The sequence below is a fragment of the Leiobunum rupestre genome, chromosome 2 (genome assembly GCF_980474605.1).
Source record: "Leiobunum rupestre chromosome 2, qqLeiRupe1.1.hap1, whole genome shotgun sequence".
NCBI classification, from domain to species: Eukaryota; Metazoa; Arthropoda; class Arachnida; order Opiliones; family Sclerosomatidae; genus Leiobunum; species Leiobunum rupestre.
This window is the reverse complement of record NC_143385.1, coordinates 11,248,944-11,275,902: the sequence shown is the minus strand read 5'-3', so window position 1 is coordinate 11,275,902 and position 26,959 is coordinate 11,248,944. Positions and strand designations below refer to the sequence as shown.

Here is a 26,959-nt window from a genome sequence, read left to right as displayed (position 1 = left end):
ACACGCAAACGCAGTGTTGTGTACAAATTTCATTGGACGAACCTTACGCATGCGGTGGGGGGGGGGGGGAGACTTAAAGAATTTTACCCTTCCAACGGCAGCAGGCGCTAAAGCATCTAACCAATGAAAAATGTGCACAATCACGACTTTTGATTGGTTGCGTTCTCCTTGTGTTTATTTGGTATACTAATTTTTCAAATTAAGCAAGACAAGTATGTAGCCGTAAATAGTGCGATTAATAATATGACCGAGAAGCCAATCACTTCTCAAAAATCTAAGCCCCGGACAGCTTTAAGTGATGTTTAATTGGAAATCAGATGCTTAATCACTTTAACTAAAGCTACTTTCTTGTGCCTTGTACGCACACCATTTATGAAGAGTGATCGATTTGATCATGCGTATTACCAAAGTTGTTATACTTTTGAAAGTCGATTGATTAAAAGGATAAGACAACTAAGCACTGCCCTCCTGACCAAGATATCCAATAAAATTATAAAAATACTTTTCAAATATTTATTCTTAAATGAATATATAATTATAAAACAATTTCAATAAAATGAAGTAAAATGGAACTTTCCTTAAATGGAATAAACTATAGTAAAACAATTATAAAACAACGAATGAAATTTAAAATTAACTAGGGATTATTTTTCTACGGCTTTTTTGTTCATTAATCTGGCCGATTGAACTCCCGAGGACTTTGGTTTCGAGGTATTGGCCACTGTGGTCTGTTTAGTGATTGGCCGTATTCGAACAACTGCGATGCTAGTTGGGGCTGCAACCGTATTTCCAGCCCTGTTCTCTTTGGGTTTGCTCCCTTTTATGACAGTTGTTTCGGGTTTCAAAAACTTTCGGATTCCAGGAGATTGCTTCGCCGATGCCGTCTTAGATGGTGAAGCTTCAATTATGTGCCACAGATCACATAATTACTTTTTGATTTTTCGAGCAATGAAATTACCACACATCACTTACTAGCAACTGCAGCTGCAGCTGTTCTCGGTCTGTTGGGAGGAGGCAAAAAAGGTCCAGCTACCTTAGACGAAATTGCAATTCTACTTCCAAAGTTGCAACCTCGTCCCAATACAACAGGAATTTTACCTTTTACAAAAATAAGGAGATGATTAACGTGGGTCGCCTAATAGCTGCAGAATAAAAGAATGACCTATGAAGATTTCAATTTTCAAGTAAAACGGCCCTAACACTGCCCGAGCTTTACACTTTAGTTACATAAAGAAACGTTCTTGTAATAAAAAGATAAAACCACCTTTTAGTTCCCATTTAGCTTAAATCGAACAGATGTCACAGCATACATTTACCTTTATTACCAGAGATTGTGGAAACAATTGCGGCTGTCGGTTTGGACTCTAATGGCGCCACCAAGGAGTCTGGTAATACAGATCTGGAACTGGGTAATTGAGACGAAGCATCTGCCCCTCTGGTTTTGGAGCTGGACCGTGGATGGGACGTATTCGGACTTGTGAAATTTGCTGCTCTGGATCTCGATCGTGCCGGAATATCTGCGCCTCGAGAGCGAGATGGGACCCTGGTTTGCGTCAGACTACAAAAATGTCTCGTTTCAATTTTACTTATTATATCTATAATTAAATTTTGAAGCGTGTTATAATTACAAAAAATTCTCACATTACATGAGCTTTACTGGACGTAGACTTAATTCTTGAGGGCACACTCAAACATTCTAAGCCACCGCGGTTGCTTTTAACATTAACACCGATACCCTTATTGGGTTTTAGTATGGGACAGCCAAATTTCTTAGAGGGTTGTTTCTTAAATTCTGTCTTATCTTGGGTTACATTTTGATGAACCGACACCTTGTCACTCCTTAAATATCCGGTCTTCGTAATAGACGGATTAATTGATCTTCCGGAAACAATTCTGGTGCCATTAAACGTGGGATTTGGCTTAGAAATGGTTGTGGCTATTCTGCTCCCGATGTTGCGACTGCTTTTTTGAAAATATTTGGGTGGTTTAATTCTGCTTGTGAAATCCAGTTCCTTTATTGAAGAGGCAGCCGATGAAGAGGTAAAGACTGAAATCCCGGAGAAAGATGGAGTATCAATTGTGCGGCTGAAGGACGAATTGGACTCTAATGAAATCCCGGATGACATTTTCTCTCGCGCAACAGAGCTGACAGGTGACATGACTGAGGGCGTATTGTTAGTAGCACTTCTCGTTAAAGACTCTAACTCTTTCGAAGAGAGCGAACCATCCATGACCTTCTTGCAGTCCTGAAATTTGCTATCACTATTCAGTGACATTTCTGCGGATGAAACCATTTGCTTCGAAGTGTATAAAGAAATTGATGAATTCCCTTCAAAATCTGTGATTGGACTTAATTTGTGAAATGGCGAGTTATAAATTCTTGAAGTCCTACTTAAATCTTGCTTCAGTTCTGCGCTGCATTCTGCTGCTGTTTTAAATTCAACAACTTTTGAGTTAGTCGCCTCAAGACTCGTTGAATCATCGACAGTTAAATCACAAAGACTTATGGATTGATCAAATATCATCGAGGTTTCAACTATTTCCTTTCTATTTGAGTGTGTTCCACCAGGTGCCAATTCTGCTGGTATCAAACAGCTGCTTTTTGATTTTATTTGTGCAATAACAATGTTGGCGTTATTGAACAGTTCTTCCGTTAAATTTAAATTTTGACGATCATTTGTGATTTTTAATGGTGAAGTGAGATGCTGAAGGACAACTTTAGAGGTTAAGTGCTCGGGAGAAAGGCTTCGTCTCACTTTACTGCATTTGCTCCGGATATATTCAGAGATGTCCCCTTCCCGTAACTTTTTTAAGTCGTCCTCGACGTATGTCGTGGTAATATTGGAGCTTCGTTCAATGGAGAAGTCCTTGATGCGTTTGAAAGACAAGAGCCCCAAACTCTCATCCATGTGGGCTTTCGAGATATCAACAAGTGTACCGACGGTAGGACCCGAATATTTGATATCTGTATTTATAGGTGAACTTGTCGGAGAGTGAATGCCTAGGTTGAACGTCGAGTTTAGAGGTACGCATATAGCGCTTTCGTTTTCCATGGTAAATGTAGTGTTCATATCAGACCATGACATGGTGGCGTCGGCTGGAGAGGATCTTCTTGGAGATTCGGGTGTATTTGACGCTCCGCTGGGAAAAGTTGAATTGAAATCACGGTCAAAAGTCACGTTTCTCTCAGTCTTATCTGGTAACCTCTTGTTAGGAATCTTGTCATAGAAGCGAGAGTTTGAAACTGAATTTCTATTCATATTCGTGAGTGACGTCAAGCAATTACAATTGAAATGAATTTCTTCTTCAATACCCTGCGAAATAAATATTTTTCATATAATAAGAGTGAAAGTAAATAATATCGGGGTAAGTAATCATCGCTGCTTTGCTGATGTCATTTGCGTAAGACAACTACATTACCAGATGTACATTTGTTAATAGTAAGAAATGTTAATGGTAACCTCAAACAATATCAATTACATATTCTAGGGCAAAACCAATTTAGGAAATAGACGCTTCAAAATCTGGAATTAAAGATAAATCAATGGTATCTCTATAGATCATTAAGTTAAGAAATTTAAACTATGTACTAATAGTCAAGAAATATGAAGCCCTCGCGGTGACTATTTGAAATTGGGCCATCGGTTTTCCGAAAAATTTAGCAGTTGATATTTTAAGGCTTCAAAACGTGACTTGTAACGTCTTTGAATTGGGTCAATCAAGGACCCTTGGCACATTCCAAATCTTCGAGACGTTAGAATAGAAGAATCTTAGTGATATACTTATCTTAGATTCTATATAAAGAACCTGAAAATTGTGAGAATAATTTAGATTTTAATCCTATATTTGTTTAACAAAAAAATTTAATATTTATGTTTTAATGAATTGTGTTTCTTCACCAAAAACACACTTCTCAGCTTAAATTGAGCTTTTATTATTATTACTGAACTTTGATTTTTTTACCATTCACACTGTAAAAATAATAGTTTTTCATAAATACTTAATATAGTCTGTACCGGTTAATTTTTTTTTTATTATTCGTTTATTGAATTAATGTTTTAACAATTAAAACCGGTTACTGGGCTGTCAACCACCTAGCATGCCAGAAACTAACTCAAAATTCGGTTTCGTGTTTTGCTTTTACTTGACATCCGCCACTACATTCTTCAAGTTATGAGAAATCATAACAGCACGCAACAAATTGTTTTGCATCTTTTAGGTGCTTTTGAAGACATTGAACTCCAAAAGTTTGGTATAATATTGCACCAGCTGTGTTAAATTTATTTTGCGCTCTAAATTACCAAGTCTATTTAATTAAATAGATTCATGTATTTATTTAATATAATTATTATTAGAATAGTTATTAATATAATAAAATTATAACAGATTATTATTATTATTAATAAAATAAAAAAATGCTATGACAAACAGTTATTCAGGTTTTCTTCCCAAGTATCACTGAGACTTATCTATTCAGAGAGAGTTTGTATGTTTAAATTGTTGAAAACCTCACAGGTACTCTATACACTCTTTTACGAGCGTATCGACCACCCCTTTACAATCTCCCATGTGGCGGCCGCCACCGACGTACTACCTATTGAATTTTTTCCCCTAACAGGTCCCCTCCCCATGTAGTCAAGCTATGGATTCCCCCACGAATATTCTCCGTAAAATAATCTATAGATCACTTTCAAAAGATCGGAGTTACATTGCTTCATTTTGTAATATTATTTTAAACGCTATTCAGCTCTCGTAAGCTATCTTGCACTAAAATGACATTTCTTTATTCACTCTTATTGACTTAAAAAATTAAGTCACACGTGTGGCGCGAAAATAGGCTCCTCCCCACGTTCTCTCGGAATATACTGTGGTTGTTGATAGAGTTGAATATTCATGGGTTGAATAGATTCATGGATTATACAAAGTAACGAAATCACGTGTCCCCGAATCTTTATCAGAAACCCCAATCATTCCGCTAACTTCGTGAAATTTCATGGTCAAGTGAAAAAACTTAAATATCGTAACATTACAGACATTTTAAACCTTATCAATCAATCTTCTTAAAAGTGAAACCTCACAAAGTTTGGTCATTTAGAATTGGAAAATAAAAATATATTTTGTAATGGAAAATTATTTTGTATATCATCCTATTTAAGCGTAAATCTGTAAAGCTGGTTTTGGAAGAAGTTATAATTTCATTCGGACAATTTCGGTTGGGAAATCAAAAGGGTGTATGATTGAAAACAATGGCCGCGCAACAATTTGAAAAACTGGTCGGATTTCTGGTCATGTGCCTGCGGTATATTTCCCCCCTTCTTTTGCCCCACCCCCATAAGTGAAAACGATTCTCCGTCCCTTAGAGATGCAGCGAAAGACTTCAATGAGGTTGCAGCTCTGGCCGCTCTTGCCTTGGCTTTAGAAATCTTTGGCGCTACTCAACGGGGTAATTTGAAAAATTGAAGGGGTCTTCCGTAAAGAAAGATTGCTTCGCAGGTTATATTCCCTTTAATAACGCATTCACGATGAAGTGGTAGCCTGGTAGGGTGATTTCTTACCCATTATCGAGATATTTTCAGAAAGACTGTAGACCACACAATTCTTAAGGTAATTTCAATAAAGCTTCGTTGAGATAGTGAAATTTCTTAAATTATCTCTAAGCACTGTGTATATGCTTAGTCCAGGCCTACGGATTTTCATAATGAGTCAATAGAGTGCATCAATTATAATTATAATATTTAAACCAATAATATTGCCATAGTTCATAATAAAAGTACCGCAAGCTTTAAATACATTAAAAAAATTAAATTAAGAAAAAGATTACTACCCTTCAATCAATAGAATCGAATAATTAAAATAAGTAAATTTCTTACCAAAATATTCTTGAAACAATCCTGGCCAATATAATCCCTTTTAATAGAAAACAATAGATTTAACTCTGACTGAAAAATGGTTTGATCTCGAGCACTTATCGCCAAATAATAATTAAAATTAGGAGCACTCGCTTTTACAAACAACCGTTAAAAAAGTTAAAAAACATAGTTGTTATCATCGACGATTTATATCTAGCGTACCTGAATACGGAACAGCGACACGTTTGGCATATGACGTCAAAATTGAATAAATTGCTTAAGTTCGAGACCTCTAGTGGTAAGGTTTAGAACTACTATAGAAAGAGGGTTAAGCAATACTATTATAATAATTATGTAATTAGTCAGTAGCATCGGTTGGTTTAGGGGACGGCCCTAAATATAATAATAATGAATTAATATAAATAGTATTGAAGATTACGATAAAATACATTTTTATGCGTATATAACAAAACTACTCACGTTACGATGTTTTTCCCATGGTTAGAATTTGCCTTGTTTTATCTGCCTCATTTTACTGGGTCCCTTAGCAACTCTAGTTAACATGTTGCTTTAATAAATAAATAACTTTCATATTTAATTTTTTGTGTCAAGGCATTTCATCCCTCTGCTCGTTATTTAGATAAATAACCTCAATAGGTTATGGGCCCCGCACGCTTCCACTGCGCAAATGATATTAAGGACCACGAAGACTACAACGAATGTTCCTGGTTTCTGGTAGTAGCACGTTCCTGAAGATCAGTATCCTGGTGATGACATGCTCCTGACGATTCGCATCCTGATCACAATGGAAGGGTTTCCACGGAATGACGTTGATAAGTTAACTGGGTCAGACATGCTCACGATCCGAGATGTCTTCGACATTGTCACTGGTGAACGTTTTGCACCAACAGCACCGTCTGCAACTGCAGCAGAATCAGCAATGATCACGTATACCACCAAACAGAAGACGTTTTAAGTAGCTTTCAGTGTTGCCCGGAGTTCATTGATCTGATCAACCCTGTCGAAAAGATCCAGGATATGATCACGAATTGCGACACGCCGCAGGAGATGTGGGACAAGCTAAATGAGATATTTGAGTAGAAGTCATCGAAAGAAGTTGTCCAAGAATACATGGTACTAATAACTCCGGAGATATCGAGAACCACGGCGAGCAGTTGTCCGGATCCATCGACGATAACTGCACTGAAGGTTCCAGCCAGGGCGAGCAGTTACCGAATTCTCATGGGCCGGAATCAGATGCAAGGCGTGATGGCTTGACCACCAGATCCGTTGAGCGACCGAAGGTTATGTCAGATTAGAATCTGCCTGGTTTTTTATTGTATAGTATATTACATAGCTCATTTAACGGTGTCACTTAGCTTGGGTTCACTTAGCAGCTCTTTTCACTTCGTCATAGCTCTCTAGTTACCAGTTCATTTAACCTTGTGCTTTTATAAATAAATTACTTTCATATTTTATTTATTGGGTCAAGCCATTGCATCACTCTGCTGGTTATTGCGATTGAAAACCTCAATACTTGGCTAAACGAGCGCTCCGAGAGCAGTCGAGACATCCACTGGAAAACGCTATTGTAATAGTAAATTTAAGGTAATATATCAAAAATCCATGTATTTAGTAAATAAAATTAACCTTATCGCCAAGCATTTTTCTAAATATGCTCCATCGAAATTATGTTTCTCTTAGATTTCGGTTTTATCGCTGCAGAAAATTGAAAGTGGATTAAGAAGTTTTTCCACAATAATTATTCAAAGTTCAAAACAATGTTTTCCTCTAGTTAAATCTGTAGATGAGTTTCGTTTTGTTGCGTACATCATTATTGAAGTGATTTTTTCTACCTTTTGAAATTTGACTAATTAACGACGAGCCAATAGATGCGCGACCGTCTTACTATATTGTTAATAGTTTGGCGGTGATAGTAAAGCAGGACACTTCAAGACAATATGTATGGACTAGGTAATGAGAAATGTATCGTTTTAGTACGCGTTTAGCTCATCTAAAGATAAATATTTGGTCTAAAATGCTTTAAGTTTAGTAAGCGATAATGCATTTATTTTCATAATATGTTTATACATTCCAAAATACTTTAGGTGCACCATTTTGCTCTCGCTATACGCAGCGCCATTCGGAGGAATATACGAAACGAGTTACGTAATTAATACTGAAGCCAGTGGCGTAGCTAGCATGGGTGGCACCCGGTGTGGATATCATGGTGTGCTACTTACTAGTCAAAAAGTGTAAAACGTTTTTTCAAATTTATCTAGTTTGTGTAATTTTTTTTTTTACGGTCGGGTGTCACTCCCAAAACGGGCCCAGGTGGGTGAAACCCGGGGTGGACCGCCCCCTCTAGTTACGCCACTATCTGAAGCGCGCACGATTGGAGCATAGCACCCAGACTTACAATTAGGGGCAGTCCAGGGGTCATTGACTCTCTAATTACTTGCTGGACCCTCGAAATTAATCATACAAAGAGCGGTCGATGGTCATCGGGACCCATAATTTAAATGAAAAACGTATTATAAAATATAACGATATATCATAAACTATATGCTTTTCCTGTCTTTTCTGCATATATTTGTTTAATTTTCACTACCCCACTAGTCAGTGACTCTCATGAATAAAAATTACGAGTGGTAGAAGGTCCCAAGGATCCCCGTCAAAAAGACCACTTTTTGCAAGTCTGATAGCGCCGATTTGATTTGGGTCGGCGGCGCGGCGGTGATTGGCGAAAATCACCCGGTGTCACGGTGTACAACTTGAATTTTTTTCGGCATCGGCGGCGGCGTGAAGGTGTCCCTTTTGAAAATTAAAAAAAAATCGGCGTTGGATCGGTGGCGCTATGCTCGACGCACGATTTAGGGCGATCATTTTTCGATTTGGTATGGTTTTACACCCCATATAGTGGTTTATCAGAAACCACTTAGACGTTAAATTCATTTCTTCCGATATTTAATATATGGTATTAAATTTTAATACAATTTTAATAGTAAATATGTAAAATAAAACGATTTTTTAAACCTTTAGAAAAGTAATAAAAATAGTAAGGGTTTGCATTTCTAACTTAAAATTTAAATATTTGAAATTTTATATATAACATATTATTGGTAAAGTAAATATTGAAATTAATATTTATATATATATGTTAACTTATTAATGTAAAGATCATCTTGTCAAAAACAAAGAATAAGGCGCTTATACAATTTAAGGGACTCTGAATTCCAACCTGAGATATCACTTACTTTCAATCGATTTGTTTTCGAAAAATAATTAGAACAAAGATCATTCGAGATTTTAATCGATGAAATTAAATTTTTAAATAATTAAAACTTTGCGCAAACATAGGCTTACGATTTGCTCGTGCTGCTCCCATTTTCGCAAGGAGATATTATCCAGTGGCGGATTAGCCAATAGACTGAGTAGGCTCAAACCTAAGGGCCCCGGAAACTGCGAAAAGGTAGGGGACCCGAGACGAGGCTTAGGGAGCAAATCAGCAAAGCCAGAGGGACCGCAATAAAGCCCAAACCTAGAGGCCCGGGTGGTAGTGACTTCGCTCTGGAGATCAATTTACAACCAATCAGCGTCTCTTATTTATCCCTTGACCTTACTACAATCTGCGAATTGTAAAGGTAAGCGATACTTAACCTATACCCAGGACTCACGGCTCTCCCGTCTCTACCCCTCTTGATTTCAGTAGGTTAAAAAAATCTATAAAACTGGTTTTTAATACAATAAATACGAATATTTTTGGAACAAATGACGGTTGTGTTCAGGTTAAAAGTTACTGTAAATGTAACCATGACACCACAAAGACCGTAATCAAGTCAGAAGAAATTACAGACTCTGATAAGTTGATGGTTTTAATTCGTCCTTTGACATTGGGAGCTCTCCGCGGAAAGTTCTTAAGCTTGCTTTAGCCCGAAATTTTATTTAATGGATAAAATTTAGATAAGTTTATTAAAATTTGTAAGCATTAACTTGCTTAATTATCGTCTACAAATCGAAATAATATTGGTTTTTTCGACGTTTCACTAATGTTAAAATAAAGCAATTTTTTTTATCCTACCTTAAAAGTTCGGTGAACACTTCAAAATACCTAGTACTTCTAATTTACATTTATAGTGATTGGTAAAACGAAACTTGAAATACGTTACTAGAAATCTAAATTAAAGTGCGATTAAGTGACTTGTGGCTTAGGGTTAGTTAGAATAAATTAAATGAAATTAATATAGAGGATGAAAAAAACAGATAAACCTTTATTTGAAAAATGATAAATTTAGCCGCAGGTTTTAGAATTGTAAGAATATTTTTTATGTTACATGTTAATTGTTACTCCCGAAGGGCGTGATGGTGTAGGCTTTCAGATGAGGTTTAATATTTACAGAAGCAAATAAAGCTCCGAACGGATCGGGGAAACCAATCGATTCTGTTGGAGACGATAAATAACGTGGAAAGGAATAAACTTGGATACAAAAAGTGAGAATAACTAATAATTTCGAAACGAAATTTTTTTTATAACTTTCTGAACGAATAAAATGTGCAATAACATGGAAACAAATCATGTGGAATGGCGCATAAAGGATTTCGGTTCGCCCACAGTGGATTATGAGAATGGGGGTTCAGGTTCTCCTCGGCAGATTAAAAAATATATAAGAAATTATTATTCTTATACACTATGAAAAACTTGAGTTTCTACCCTTTTTTGAAATTAATTTTAAGTACAAAGAAATAATAATAATTTAATCTAGAATAATAAAAAAAAACTATTTTGAAGTCGCGTATCCAGCTTTACTAAGTAGGTACTAAATCTATTAAAGTTAGAGGTAGACTGTCGCGCATCATTCTATCGGCTCCGTGATAGATGCTGGTCAAAATCGGCTAGTTTAATATATTGATAGAAATGACTATATTTATCTGATACACCTAAAATTGTCTCTGGTAATTTATTGATAACCTTAGTCATATCTTTGTTATTTTGGATTTGTGAATTTTGAAAATAATTTTACAGATTGAAAAAACGGTACGAAATGCGAGGCCTAGGCGATTTCACTCTTTATGAGAAATGGACCTATAAAATCTCTACGAACTAGTTTGAAGATGATTCCGTAATCATAGCCGACTATCAGCAGTATTATTAATATTTTCAATATAAATGCGTGTTTTACTAAGCTTTATTTATGTTAATACTGTTTCAGATTGCTTCGTCTTTGGACAACACGTCGGTATCTTGATAAATGTTTAACATGTTCAGTGTAGCTAAGAACGCGACGAAAGACATCATTTCTATAGATTAAATTAAATTTGTGCTACTTTAACAACCAGAGGCGTAATAGGGTGTGATACATTATTATATTAAATGAAAACCATTACTTTGAAATAAATATAAGTTATAATTAACTTTGCTCTTTTCTATTTGATACATGTGTAGTTGGAAGAAAACATAAAAGATTTGATTACCAAAAATCGAATGGAGGGATAAATTTTCTTGAAAAGTGAGGTTTTAACTTTGATTTAATCATTAAAAGAGGAAATTAATTTTTTTAATTTATTGCAGCTATTGAAAATAGATACAACTATAACTCATTAAGATCCACGTTATTTGAATTAAATAATGTGACAAAACGCGGATAAATATTGCTGGAAAATATTATCTATGAACTCAACAAAGAAAACTCACAAAACAAAGAATGATAATGGTATCATAAAACAAAGCCGTATGCAAGGAAGAAAGGGGATATCAAATGCTCTAAAAATTTTTCATGAAGGACTACACAAACATGAAGTTATATTATTATGGCAAGATCCTGTACATTGAAATTCGAAAGTGTTTCAAAATAAAATGCCTTAAATAAATATAAAGCAGATTATTTAACGAAAGAGATGCTCCCGAGGTCGGTACCCTGAGATAGAAACTACCAAGCAAAAGGAAATCTTGTGGTGTCGAAACACCTAAGGATTGTCCAATAAACAAAGCTTAATCGAGGTAGCTCAGTATCCAGTGTCAAAATGTCGAGGAATGAGAAATTGCTCAAATGTCTCTCTAACCAAGACAGCATTAGAAAATGAACCGGTTCTTGTAACTGCAGTAGGAGCAGAAAAATGATTAAATGGGAAATGTGTGAATGAAGATGACATTTTAAATCCTATTAAAATTTCAAATCCTACACATACAGCAGAGATTATTGAATAACCGGTCCATTGGGAAAGGGCATGATTAAGAGGCCAATGAACGAGAAAATGTCGAATCCAAAAACTTAAATATATTCTCAGAAAAGCATTCAATTTAAATGAGCGATTGCATGAGAATGACGAATGAGCGAGAGGGATAGTAAATTCTCAGTCATTTAGTTCTATTTCCAGTTTGGATTGTGGAACCGATTGTCTTACCACACAGTCTGAAAGTAGTCGGGCAACTGCTTTTTCTTTTTCTTTTACTAGTGAAGATGCTTGTATAAATGGTTTAAACGAACAAGCCGAAAAAACTTGTAACCGAGAAGCTGGACGCTTAGCTGGTGCAACGATGTTTAGTGAATCTTTGAAATCAAGTGTTGGCTCGTCATTTTCCAACTTTGTTACTGAAACGAACGTACAATCTCAGCTTAGTGTCGTATTATCCACCAATTGTTCTGACGTAGACAGTAATGATGGTATAAATAAGTTAAAACTGAAAACCGCAGCACCAGCTGACCCAGACACTGCATTTATGCCCAATCTTAGTACCGCCACACTGACTAATCCAGAGATCGAAAATATTGCTAATCGATGGTCAGTCAGTTTACCAGTAATATTCCGTGATTGCAAAGTAATATTGAGACGTACTACTTCTTCGGATGGTACCATTGAATTGCCTGTGCCAGTAGTCGTTGATGAATCAAATAGCGTCACTAATAGTACAAATATAAACCAGGTACCTCTTCCGACAATATCGAAGAAGAATATAAACCAAAAACGTCGAAAGAGATATGAAGAAATAAAGGAAAAGATTAATTTTCGAAAACGCTTAATATACGCCGAGAACGTATACGCGAAAGAAGCTCATAAACGAAAACTGCACGAGGAAAGGAAGGTCCAGCGCAATGCTCGACGACGCGAACTATACGCCTTAAAAAATGGTACCAAACCTGAAACTCGAAAACGTCTGAGATATGAGGAAAAGATTCAAATGGAGGACAAGCGCAATGCAATAAAACACGCTGTGAAAATAAATATGTTCCGTACTACGAATGAACAACAACTGGGAGACATGCCCGTTTCAAGCTCAACGACTTACGTTGCTAGTAGCATGATTGATGCTGTTAACGTGTCGAGGAGTGCCGAGACCCCTATTAGGGGAGCTAAATCTCGAAAGCGGAAGCTACAAAACGAAACCAAGAACCAGCTCAACGCAAACACTTCACCGAGATTGTTAAATGACCTTCAAAAACCTACCGAGGCAGTGTCAAATTCTGGTGATAGCGTTTCTTCATTGATTGCAAAACTGGAAGAGCGATATCGAGGGTTATATAGTCTCAAGGTAGTAATTCAAGCATATATTAAAAGAGGATTAGAAAAACTTAAAAAAATTCCTAAAAAAGGGTATTTAGTGAGTTATTATCCTAAATGTGATGTGAAAGAGGTTCAACAATACTACGATGACTTGACGAGTGTGAATTTGGAAATGAAAGACATTACAAAACGCTTATTATCTCACGGGAGAAGTTGCGAACCTACATGTAGTGCCGAAACACCTACAAACCTAGACGACGCACATATAGTTTATCCATTGCCAGTTGGTTCCCCGTCGATTTCTTGTGTTTCAAATGGCCAAATCCCTGTTGCATCTTCGGATAGTATAATTCAATTATCTAAAGATTCAAATATAACCGGAAGTAAAAAGATAAAGAAGAAAGGCCCAAAGTGTAGCGTGCTATCCGCAAATACGAATATTACAGAATTTCCAAAAGTAATTAAGACCAAAGAAAAAGTGTATTGTAACTTATGTAATTTATGGTTTGTATCCGAAATCAATATACAGAGTCATACTTGTGTTCGCATATTGCCCTCCGTAGAACTAGTTCTGAACTCAGTTCTAGATCACGTTAATGTAGAAGCTGAACCTGTTTCTGACGTATCGAAAAGGAAAATTGTTATTTCCGAGTGTAAAGATCAGTCTGAAATTTCGGAACTCATAAGCACAGAAATTATAAATTCTAGTGATAAACTGGAGAAGTCAAAAACGAATGCACTGTCTGAATTGTCTAGCACTACCTACCCATGTTTTGTTCAAATTAAATTAGAACCAGTTGATGATGAATCGAAGAACGATGTGGAAGAATCATCTATTGAATACGATGAATTTATCTCTGGGAGTAATATACTCGATAGAACTACTTTACCTGTAAATAGAGACATTTCCCTTTTAAGGACCTCGATAATTCCCAATGACACGATTAATGTTACCAGTTGCCAAAGCCATACAGATTTAGGTACTGGTGATATCAGTCCTCTTAATTCAGATATGCCCGACACTAGTACAAATGTAAATAGGAAACTAACCGAATTAAAAAACACATCGTCTATTTCCTTTTCGGATGCAGTGTTTATTGGCGAATCTTCTAGATCAACATATACGCCATCCTTTTCCAACGTTGGTACTGAAGTGAATTTACCAAATGAAAATTCTGCGGCTACTCGTGTATTTCAAACTGATATGCCTAATTTAGACTGTACTAATATTAATAAATTTAAAAAATTTGAAAATTTAAAGTACAATAGAGACGAGTTCACAAAAGAAACTGTCGCCGAGAAACCGATCGTAGAGACATCTGCTCAATTACCACCGACGCCAGACAATTTGGACCATAACATTTATCTTGCAGTAAAAGGAGGTGTAGTTAAACCTACTTATATATCGCCCTTGGAAAACAATTTGGACGATCATGCTTATAACGCAGAAAAACAAGTCAAAGCTCTTCCTATTTATGAACCACCCTCTTCAAACAATATGAACCATATTGCCCTTGTAAAGGCTACGGAGACCGAGTCGAATCCTGATGAAAAGCTTTCTTCGTCGACAGAAAAAATGGAAGAGCGAATTCAAGGTTTGTACAGTCTAAGAGACTTAATCCAAACGTATATTAAAAAAGCATTGGACCAACAACAACTCATTCCTAAAGTAGGCTATTTTGGTAATGTAAAATACTGTAATACCGAGCTTCAACAATATTATGTCGACTTGAAAAGTGTGGAGTTGGAAATTAAGCAAATTGAAAAGGGCTTATCTCACCGGACAGATTATGAACCTACACGAAGTATTTCTCCGTCGATTTCTGGCGTTACGAATATCAAAATTGCTGTTGCGTCTTCGGATAGTACAATACAAATACCTGAGCCAGTAACGGTTAACCAATCAAATATCATACCAATAAGTAAAAAGGCGAACATGATATTTGACCCAAAGCTGCCAGGAAATGCTATAATATCAGAAGTAATTAACACAAATGAAAACGCTTATTGTAACTTATGTAAATTGTTGTTTGAATCCGAAAATTTACTGCAGAGCCATACTTGCGTTCGTAAATCGCCTTGCGTAGAACATAATCGAAAATCAACTCAAGATCACGTAAATGTCAAATATGAATGCGTTTTTGACGAATCGGAAAGTGAAATTATAATTCCAGATTGTGATTATCAATCCAAACTTCCATTACTCATAAAAAGAGAAAATGTTTACTCTTGTGATAAACTGGGAAACGCGAATGAGCAGTCAGAATTTTCCAGCTTTACGTACCCGCGTTTTGTTAAAGTAAAATTAGAACCTGTTGATGATGAATCAAAGAGCAAAGTGGGAGAAGCGTCTATTGGAAACCAAGAGAGTTTTATGAAACGTGAACCTGGTGACTATGTTATAAATACAGATTTAGATCCTACTAATAATAAACAGCCGTATCGCCCTGCTATTAATCCAGACATTAGACAAGCTAATGAAACCACACCAAATCGTATTACGGCATTATCGAATTCGGCAGAAACTGATTCGCTTCGCATAGCAATTGTTGACGAATTAAATATATGTTCAGCCTATAATGATATTTTCCATTCGAAACACAATCTTCCTAGCTTCGAATTTGAATTTCTTGACTAGTCCAATACATATCAATGATAAGATGTGTTAATACAGGATGGTGAAAACTACTTGTGTTGCAAAGCCAATAATTGTGATCTATACAAATGTTTATGTATATATTTTACGTACCAATATCAATAAATATATATTTGAAAATAAATTATTATTCAAATATTTTATTTAGACTGATACGTAAACAATTACACGGGCCACATACTTTATCTAAAGAAAGTTAAAGAATAGTTGAAATATTTTATCTTAAGGAAGTTAAAGAACATATTAGATAGATAACTTTCATAAGAAATTTAAATATTAGTTTAAATAGTTTTTATCTTAAGAAAATTAAAGGAAAAGTTCAGGTTGGGTAATATTTGATTTATTTGAAAGATCATGTTTAAATAAACTCAAAAATATCAGTCGTAAAATTGTATCTTTTTTTAATGTCGAGAAATTAATTTTTAAACGGGCCAAATTTACCCGCCAAGCGATCTGCATACTGAAAAACTAGTGGAAATCACCGAATGTTTTTCTTAAATCAGTAATCAGGTTTACAAAGATTTTAATAGTGACTAGCAACTCTGAATGTTCAAGGTAATGATTATACAGAAAAAAATAAGATCAGATATAACAAGTTGGCAAGCTTGCCAAAATATACCTCGGAAGAATTGTCCCTAGTGGTATTAAATTCTCGAGATGACCATTAAAGATATATTTCCGCATTTCAGAGTTATTTACTAAAAACGTAATCCTGGTTCTATCCCTCTTGGTATAAATTTTAATTATGATTAAAATAATTGAGACGAAACAACCGATTTCAATTTATTCAGAATATTATAAATTAAGTAGTTACAACAGTGAGTTAGACGTACTAAAACAATGCACAATTGAATTTAACCCCTTTTTACAGTACAAGTTTATCAGTTGAATATAATACGAAGCAAATTTTAATGAAAGAAATATCTACACAGGGTATTTGTATTTTTCTCGCTTACGAAATACTTGCCGCATCTTTAACGCTCATTTTATTTCAACACTCGCCCTTGATGAAGATACCGTAGAATACCTTTATTGGACATCTGGTAGTGGACGACTCGTAGACTTCCTGTTGATGTTGTGCCACATACCGCACAAAAAATTCTAATGCCGTCCAATTTCCAATATCACACCCAGGAAATCAATGACTGCATTAGGAATCGTAGATATCAAAATATCCACACCAATAGAAAATGTATTAACAAGAAGCGAAAACCTTACCATTAACAAAGCACAGAAACCCACACGACTACAGGACAGCTCGTGTATCAATAAACGACTATATCTAAGTCTATAAGAAAATCCGTAAATAAATGAAAAAAAAACTAACTAAGTGGACCACCCACGGGTTCTACCCTTTAACCATCTTATCTCTGCTGACTTCGCTAAAACCAGATTTGACCTTTAAAATTTCATACGTAAAAAATGTAGACTTTAAAAACTATTAATATACTCTTCCCCTGAGCTGAGTTTGTAATTTTCAATGAAACGTAACATGTATCGGTGGTTCTGTGGTAGAACCATCGCCTGTCATGCAGGAGGGCTCGGGTTCAAATCCTACCCGATACTATCGCAAATTGGTAATAAGACGTATACCGTGAACATTTGGTGGAAACCCTGCCATTTGGACATTAAGACGTTTACCGTAACCCTCAGCACTCGGTTCGTCAAATAAGTCAAAGATTCTTCACATGTATAATCGCAATTCGCAAAATAAAATTATACTACACCCAAAAACGAAAAGAGGGCGCTTTTGGAAAAACCTTTTCCCTAATTCCGATTTCAAGAAACTGCGTACGCACTTTGCTCCGAAAATGCGACCGTAGTGATTTCAAGAAACTGCGTACGCAGCGATTACACTTTGCTCCGAAAATGCGAACGCTTTCGCAGCGCAGACAGACAGACCCACAGACTAAACCGCGACGCCGGCGACGCCGATTTTTTTCCAGCGCGACGCCGATTAAATCTGTCTAAAATGCTGCCACGCGCTTTTTGCGCACAGTGTTTCAAAATCGACTTTTTTGTGCCAAAATTAAATTTCAACAAAATATAATTAATGTGTATATATTATTGATCACTGTTTTTAGCTCAGTCCGAAAATATAACTTATATTCTGGTAACTGCCACCAGGGGGCCAAACGTTCCCCTTTGGGAATTTTGTGGAATTTCTTTAGTCAATGTGTGTATAGGCTTCTGCTAAACGTAAATTTAAAATTCGGTGAAAATCGGTTGTACAGAAGTTCTGTAAAATGCGCTCAAAGGTTAAAATTTGATCAAAATATGGCATATTCAAACGGCATTTTTCCAAAATGTTGCAAGTAGTTGCAGAAAAAATCATCGTAATTTGGTAGAATAAGTTCCGCATTATAACTTGCAAAAAGTCCGAGTGTGAAGTTGCGCGAAGTTTTTAAGATATATACATTTTTATAACTCCGAAAAACTTTTTTTGAAAACGCAATTTCGCCACTACAAAATATTCTACGCCGGATCAACTTCTATTTCATCCTCCTGTTAGTAAGATTTTGCAGTGCGCTTGCGCATGTAATTTCCAACAATTTAAAATTTGAGATACAGTAGTTTCATGAAGGCAAAAATTAAACTAACAAATCTAATGTCAACAAAATATTATTACAATGGAATTTTTTTTAGTTTATTTCTGTCTGTTATTTTTAACTTATTTACACAATCGAGTCTTTGCGTTTCACAGTTAGTAGAAACTATACTTAAAGCAAATCGTGCTTTTAAACAGTGTATATATTGCAAACCAAGTAAGTGATGTGTGCAGTGGTTACTAGTTTTATTTCAACTCTTAATTTTGTGTTCGTCATGTACCCATTGTATTTAACTTTTTCGAAATCGCCACTTTCTTTAACTGTTTGTCCAATATAAATTTGTATTTAAACACCTCCTAAGCTCTGAAAAATTATTTTTAAAATTAAATTCAACGCTGGAATGTCAGAATTAAGAACTAATGAGGTTTGTGTTTCTACTTGCGAATCACAAGTGGTTAAGAATAGAGATCTAGTCGAGATTTTCCTGAAGGGAAATGATTTTGCAGAAGAATTACGCCTTTGTTTAGAACTTATCAAGGATCCAGAACATTTAACACTAGATGAAGCAGGATTAAAGTTACAAGTTAAGAAAATAAAAAATTTAAAAACAAAGTTTCTAAACAAGTACAAAAGCAGCCATCGCATCAAAAACCATTTCCTGACAAAGAATGCGGATTGGTTAAGTAAGACGTTCACCAATATTACACTAGAAAAAACCTCGGTTAGCAAAGATATTTGTACCGAACCCAGCACTAGTTCCACTGGAAGGCTAACTAAGGATTTTTCACTGATGCGTCCTCGCACACAAAAAAGGGACATTTCAGTATTATCAAATACCTTGTCTGATCAACCTTTGACAAAGGTTTTGAAGGCTGTACAGTTTCCGCTAAGCGAGATGGAGAAAAAGACATTTTCACTCTATTGAAAGAGGTGCTAAAAAGTCCTGCACGACCACATAAAATTATTAGTCAAATTAAACAACCTAATATGTTTCGGAAATATACCCCACAAGAAGCTTTCGCTCTGATAATTGATGAGGGCTTAACGGTGAAGACTTATAACCGCTTGAGAGAAGGTGCAAAATCCCATGGTATCGATTTATACCCAGCGTACCGTGAAGTGCTCGAAATAAAAAAAGAGTCCAGACCCATGGTCCCTGTTCAAATATCCGACACATCAGCGGTGATTCCATTGCAATTCCTTTTAAACCATACGGTTACGCGCATTGTACACCTACAAGCTGAAGTTTTAAGTCAGTATTTCGATATGTTACATATGGAAGAGCAGAAATTCACTCTTACAATTTCTTGGGGATTTGATGGGAGTACAGGCAAATAACGACGACCAGGGATTGTTCGCCACCACCGTTATTCCACTTCAGTTTAAGTCTGAAAATGGTCACGTCTTATGGAATAACCAAACGCCCCAATCTGTTCGATATTGTCGACCTTTACGACTTAGTTTCTGCAAGGAGACGGCGGATGTAATTAAAGAAGAAAAGCGCCGAGTCGATGAAGAAATAAAGGCTCTTTCACCACTAGAATTTTTTTTTTAAAATAGATAAAAAGTTATCGGTCGAATATGATTTAGCCTTTACTATCATTGATGGAAAGGTATTGAGCATCGTCACCGGAACGAAATCTCAACAATCGTGTCCCATTTGTGGAGCTACCCCATCTCAATTCAACAACATTTCTAACTACACGTTCACCCCTAAACCTGAAAACCTCAAATACGGAATAAGTTCACTTCACGCGTGGATACGATGTCTAGAATTCTGCCTTCACCTTGGCTATCGACACTGCGACGGTTTAAGATGTTGGCGCGTAGACGGGGACGAGAAAAAGCAAATCTTTCAGAAGCGTAAAAGAGAAATTCAAGAGAAACTGTTGTCCCAATTGGCACTTAGGGTTGACTTTCCGAAACCGGGTGGAAGTGGGTCTTCCAATGATGGCAACACAGCACGAAGAGCGTTCCACGAAAGGAACCGTCGAATATTTGCCGACATTTTAGGATTGGAGCACTGGCTAATAGAACAGCTGCACGTAATTCTCGTCGCAATATCATGCGAATTACCAGTAGACGAAGATAAATTTGGAGAGTATTGTAGAGGTTTACTTCACACATACCTTGAAAGTTACGGTTGGTACTACATGCCTGTAAGCGTGCATAAGCTTCTGGTTCATGGTAAAGACATAATAAAGTTTTCTACTCTACCATTGGGATTGCTCAGCGAACAGGCTGCAGAATCAAAAAACAAGATGTATCGCCAGTATAGAGAGTTCCATTCTAGAAAAACTAGCAGAAGAGATAACCTACTTGACATCTTCAACCGATCTCTAGATTCGTCTGACCCGGTAATCTCAGATTTTTCGCTTGTTGAAAGAAAGAGAAAAAATATTCTTTTGTTGAAAGAAAGTTATCAAGTAGAATTTTTGCAACCGCCATGCGCTAATGCTGGTGAAGAGTTCGACATCGATTTGGAAGATTCATTTGATTTACATGCGGATATGCAAGGTCTTGGTCTTATTTTGGAAAATGAGGAACATTTTTAAATAATATTTACTTAATTTTACTTATATCACTTAAAAACTTAACTCGGGCAAATAATGAAAGTGTATTTTTATTTATTATTAATTTTACTTGTTGTTACACGAGTATTTTTTGTTTTCAAAAATGAAGTATTCATTTCATTACTTATTTCAACGTAATTTGTTCAAAATGCACAATACAAGATAATAAATGTGTGTTTGTTCATTTATATTGATTCTTTATATAATAATCGGCAAATGGTACTTTCAATTTATTGTAGGTTCCTGTTCTAAAGTTGCTAAACAAAGGAAAAGCAAATATTAAAATGATTTAGTTTTGTTTAATTTAATTTATTTTTTGCCTTCATGAAACGACTGTATCTAAAATTTTAAATTGTATGAAATTACATAGGAACAAGACATGTGAGACCATAGCCGGCTGTATTAGAGAAGGCCAGGAAATCGTTTTTTCGGAGGGGGTGGCCTAAAGAATTTTTTTATGCAGCTCCTGCTGCTAGATGGCGCTTATATGCCTAGTTTTCATAGGCGCGAAATTCAAATGGTATGGAAATACATTAACGGTAGCAGACGGCTAGCCTCTGACCTCACAATATTACTGGGCCAAAAGATGCCATCTAGTGGATAAAGCCGCCAGGAGCGCGGGAAGTTTTGTTAAGAAAAATCGCCTGGATTTCCTGGCCTTCTCTAATACAGCCGGCTATGGTGAGACAATCTAAATCAATTTCTGCGAGAGCATGCGCACAGCAAAATCCTACTAACAGGGGGATGAAATAGAAGTTTATCAGGCGTAGAATATTTTGTAGTGGAAAGAAGGAAAACAAGATGCACAGAGACCTGGACTTTTTAGCACCTCTTTCAATAGAGTGGAAATGTCTTTTTCTCCATCTCGCTTAGCGGACAACTGTACAGCCTTCAAAACCTTTGTCAAAGGTTGATCAGACAAGGTATTTGATAATACTGAAATGTCCCTTTTTTGTGTGCGAGGACGCATCAGTGAAAAATCCTTAGTTAGCCTTCCAGTGGAACTAGTGCTGGGTTCGGTACAAATATCTTTGCTAACCGAGGTTTTTTCTAGTGTAATATTGGTGAACGTCTTACTTAACCAATCCGCATTCTTTGTCAGGAAATGGTTTTTGATGCGATGGCTGCTTTTGTACTTGTTTAGAAACTTTGTTTTTAAATTTTTTATTTTCTTAACTTGTAACTTTAATCCTGCTTCATCTAGTGTTAAATGTTCTGGATCCTTGATAAGTTCTAAACAAAGGCGTAATTCTTCTGCAAAATCATTTCTCTTCAGGAAAATCTCGACTAGATCTCTATTCTTAACCACTTGTGATTCGCAAGTAGAAACACAAACCTCATTAGTTCTTAATTTTGACATTCCAGCGTTGAATTTAATTTTAAAAATAATTTTTCAGAGCTTAGGAGGTGTTTAAAAACAAATTTATATTGGACAAACAGTTAAAGAAAGTGGCGATTTCGAAAAAGTTAAATTCAATGGGTACATGACGAACACAAAATTAAGAGTTGAAACAAAACTAGTAACCACTGCACACATCACTTACTTGGTTTGCAATATATACACTGTTTAAAAGCACGGTTTGCTTTAAGTATAGTTTCTACTAACTGTGAAACGCAAAGACTCGATTGTGTAAATAAGTTAAAAATAACAGACAGAAATAAACTAAAAAAAATTCCATTGTAATAATATTTTGTTGACATTAGATTTGTTAGTTTAATTTTTGCCTTCATGAAACTACTGTATCTCAAATTTTAAATTGTTGGAAATTACATGCGCAAGCGCACAGCAAAATCTTACTAACAGGAGGATGAAATAGAAGTTGATCCGGCCATAGCCGGCTGTATTAGAGAAGGCCAGGAAATCGTTTTTTCGGAGGGGGTGGCCTAAAGAAATTTTTTATGCAGCTCCTGTTGCTAGATGGCGCTTATATGCCTAGTTTTCATAGGCGCGAAATTCAAATGGTATGGAAATACATTAACGGTAGCAGACGGCTAGCCTCTGACCTCACAATATTACTGGGCCAAAAGATGCCATCTAGTGGATAAAGCCGCCAGGAGCGCGGGAAGTTTTGTTAAGAAAAATCGCCTGGATTTCCTGGCCTTCTCTAATACAGCCGGCTATGATCCGGCGTAGAATATTTTGTAGTGGAAAGAAGGAAAACAAGATGAACAGAGACCTGGCGAAATTGCGTTTTCAAAAAATGTTTTTCGGAGTTATAAAAATGTATATATCTTGAAAACTTCGCGCAACTTCGCACTCGGACTTTTTGCAAGTTATAATGCGGAACTTATTCTACCAAATTATGATGATTTTTTCTGCAACTACTTGCAACATTTTGGAAAAAGGCCGTTTGAATATGCCATATTTTGATCAAATTTGAACCTTTGAGCGCATTTTACAGAACTTCTGTACAACCGATTTTCACCGAATTTTAAATTTACGTTTAGCAGAAGCCTATACACACATTGACTAAAGAAATTCCACAAAATTCCCAAAGGGGAACGTTTGGCCCCCTGGTGGCAGTTACCAGAATATAAGTTATATTTTCGGACTGAGCTAAAAACAGTGATCAATAATATATACACATTCATTATATTTTGTTGAAATTTAATTTTGGCACAAAAAAGTCGATTTTGAAACACTGTGTTGCGGTTTCCAACAAAAATCTTGTCCTTTCTCTAACCCGTCTGTGTGTTTCGTGCGCTATATAGCGCCATGCTCGCAGTCGCTGCCTTGCTAGGCTCGCTTGTCTCCCCCGTCGTCTGCAAAAGTTGAAAGAGGGTCTCCGGCTTGCACTCACAAGGAGACCATGGGCAAACTACTAGTAGTAGTTTACCCGTGAGGAGGCTACCCGAGGTGTAACCAATGAGGTAGAGTAAATAGAGATCCAAATCCACCTTCCAGAGCCTACGGTTTCGCGGCACAGTATTTGTTGGGTTGGAGAGTTAGGCCTAGTAAATGAACTTAATCAAATCGTGTTATTCGAAAACTAAACCGTAATATGTTTTACAAAAGTGTCTGCTTATAGAAACAGATGGCGCCAACACGATTGGATAAAGTTGAAACTTTAGCCTAATTCTCCTAATCAAATAAAACATGTCCCGCCAGGGCCGACTCAAGTAATTTTATACACCTGGGCAAAGGGGAATTTTTGGCGCCCCTCTTATTTTGAAACGAAATTAAACTACCCCCCCCCGTAAAAAACATTGTATAAATTTACCGTTTTCATAACAATAAATAAATAATCCATTAATCACTTTCTAAATACTTTGTGTAAACATATTTAATACCTTCTTTATGGCACATAGTCATTTTACATGGCGCTTGAAACACTAGGTAAGGTGGCCATACTAGTATACCTTAAGTACATTAATTATAATGTCCATACTGAATAGTATCACGGTTAATATATATAGACACACACACACACACACACACACACACACACACACACACACACACACACACACACCGACAGACACGCTGATTGTAATACTCCTCCTAGGGGACTATGTCCTCTCGGAGAGGTAAAAATGTGTAAGTATCTGGCTTATTTGTAACGCACATGTGGAAGACCGAATTTTGACTAAGGCTGTGACGGAGTTCCAATAAAACACGTCGCCGTTATCTGCCTTTTTTTTCGGTTCAGGATAGTGTTTGGCATTTTTATCCATTAAGGAATATCAGTAATACTCTTGTTTCATACAGATAGCATAAAAGAAAACTAATACCCAAGGCACCACCTTAGTCCTAAATCATCAAGCGTTTTTTAAACAGTGGCGGTCAACTTCAGTTCTTAGTCATTATCCTGTCCACGAATATCAAAATTGGTCTATCGCAAGTTAGGCTAATACCCTTGGCACATGCCAAACTCATATAGCCACTTGAAATTCCATTATTTCCGGTGGCCGGGTTATGCTGCGTATTAAGGGGTGGTAAGCCCTTCATGCCATGGGAGCCAACAGTTTCCATTACTTACTATTACCGTTAACCTCAACAAGATTTTAATAGAAGGTGGGGAAAAAACAGTTCAACCATTGGGCAGATAACACGCGGAAGGAATGGTTCGGAGTTTTCAGTCAGTTCCGCAAGCTGGGATCGAACCGTGCTCTTTTTATTGTGAAAGTGCTAACCACTCCACCACCCCTCACTTCCTTAACTGATCTGCGTTTAAAGAAAAAAATCAGTCCATCAAACAGCTATTCTCTTGAGATTGTAGAAAAAATCAGTAAATAAAAAAAACATTTGGAGAAACGGTTTCTATTTTAGGCTACAGGGATTTTTTTAAAAGCATTAAAACCTTTATTTTATGATGTGAAAACGTGTATGGAAAATAGTCGCAATGTAGATGTAACTTTATTGTGTACATTCTACAAGTTCCCACGTTCACGTTTTCGAGAAGTGGTTTTAACCTGTCTATTACACATTTGGTTAAAGGAAACGTATGAAATTGTATTTTTATCGGCTTATACGAATTACTGTAAACCAGCTAACTGCTATCTGCGAATGTTTAAAAAATTAATGTGATTTTGATAAAGTTGAAATGTTTTGGTGCTATCAGACAAAGTAACGGATAATCTTTCGGTGTTGGAAACACTGGTTCGGGATTATATTCTAAAATATATTCGAAAAAAACCCGCAAAAACGCAAAAAAAAACCAGCAATTTGAACAGATAAAAGGCGACGAAACCCAAACTTAATCATTATATCGTGAGCAGATTCCGAGTGTTCAATATCGTTTTTATTTTACTTTGTTTAAAGTACTTTCGTTGGAAATGAGTCCTTCTGTAAATGTATTAACTCTGATCACTTGCGTGTTTTTCAGCCTCGCGTTTGAAACCATTTTGGCCGTCAAATTCAAAGATTGTGGTAAGATATGTTTGAAATAAGCAGAACTTTGCGACTTATATCCAGTAGTATATCGAGTACATTAGTATCATGAAACGTTGCTTTGTCACCAAATAGGAAACGGCAGTGTCTTGAAAATTCACGTTCCGCTATGCAAGAGCGAGCCGTGCGTTTTGAAACACGGTGACACGGTACTTATACAAGCTGCCATTCGTGCTCGTAAGTATTTTTAAACAAGTCTTTAACTACCTGTGATAATCCTTCAATGGGTATATGTTTATTCAATAGCGTTCCCAGCTCAATCTGTGAACACTTCCATAACCGCGTTTTTGCGTGGTCGCCAATTGGTGTTCCCCAAAGAAAACGACGACATTTGCGCCGGAAAGATCAAGCCTTCATGTCCGATGGTGCCTGGGAAGGTCTACACTTATGTCACGTACTACACCGTTAAGAGATTTATTCCTACTGTAAGATTTAATTTGAAAACTATGCGACAAATTATCCCGTTCTCTTAATTTCAATTTCTCTTCGCAGAAGTTGCTTAAGACTACTTACGAATGGAAGAACGAGAAGGGACAGACCATTGCCTGCGCCCAAATGCAAGTGGACGTCAGGAAGGCCTAAACGCGTTATTATTCTATTTATGCTGTTTTGTATTTTACTGTAAATAAAATTTCTGAAGGTTTTAATTTCTCTGTTTCGATTGCTTGGGTATTAGCCTATCTGAATAATATTATTATTATTATTATTAAATAATTTGATCCCGTTTAATCTTCAGTCTTTGAGATTTAAAACGAGGTAACCTGTTTAAGGTAGTGCATGGATAGTAGATTTTAGAGGATCGGTAGAAAGCCTGGTTTTTATCCCCCGTAAACCAATCACACTAAGGGAGTCGGGCAAGGTTAGCTGAGAAAAACAAGTATCGCTAAGAGTGGACGATACTGTTCGAATAAAGAAAAAAGATAAACACTTAGTACAGTTTT

General features: G+C 36.3%; 3 protein-coding genes and 1 long non-coding RNA gene across 4 annotated transcripts; 3 read left to right on the top strand and 1 right to left on the bottom strand.

The window, feature by feature from the left end:
* Positions 1 to 2,175: 2,175 nt before the first annotated feature.
* LOC149956112 (uncharacterized) lies at positions 2,176 to 3,744 on the bottom strand. Its single transcript, XM_090166765.1, has 3 exons — positions 3,625 to 3,744; positions 2,235 to 3,314; positions 2,176 to 2,184 (listed from the first exon to the last, which is right to left on the bottom strand). Exons 1-3 carry the CDS (start codon positions 3,640 to 3,642, stop codon positions 2,176 to 2,178), a joined length of 1,107 nt encoding a protein of 368 aa, XP_090022891.1. The 5' UTR covers positions 3,643 to 3,744.
* Positions 3,745 to 10,727: 6,983 nt separating this feature from the next.
* On the top strand, positions 10,728 to 12,305 carry LOC149956111 (uncharacterized). Its single transcript, XR_016478159.1, has 5 exons — positions 10,728 to 10,802; positions 10,873 to 10,992; positions 11,060 to 11,198; positions 11,293 to 11,356; positions 11,419 to 12,305. It is a non-coding gene; the product is annotated as an uncharacterized LOC149956111 (long non-coding RNA).
* Positions 12,306 to 12,384: 79 nt separating this feature from the next.
* Positions 12,385 to 16,046, top strand: LOC149956110 (uncharacterized). Its single transcript, XM_090166764.1, has 2 exons — positions 12,385 to 14,329; positions 14,441 to 16,046. The coding sequence occupies exons 1-2, from the start codon at positions 12,385 to 12,387 to the stop codon at positions 15,985 to 15,987; spliced, it is 3,492 nt and encodes a 1,163-aa protein (XP_090022890.1). The 3' UTR covers positions 15,988 to 16,046.
* Positions 16,047 to 25,835: 9,789 nt separating this feature from the next.
* Positions 25,836 to 26,649, top strand: LOC149956109 (NPC intracellular cholesterol transporter 2-like). Its single transcript, XM_090164624.1, has 4 exons — positions 25,836 to 25,997; positions 26,094 to 26,195; positions 26,265 to 26,443; positions 26,511 to 26,649. Exons 1-4 carry the CDS (start codon positions 25,904 to 25,906, stop codon positions 26,598 to 26,600), a joined length of 465 nt encoding a protein of 154 aa, XP_090020750.1. The 5' UTR covers positions 25,836 to 25,903; the 3' UTR covers positions 26,601 to 26,649.
* Positions 26,650 to 26,959: the final 310 nt, after the last annotated feature.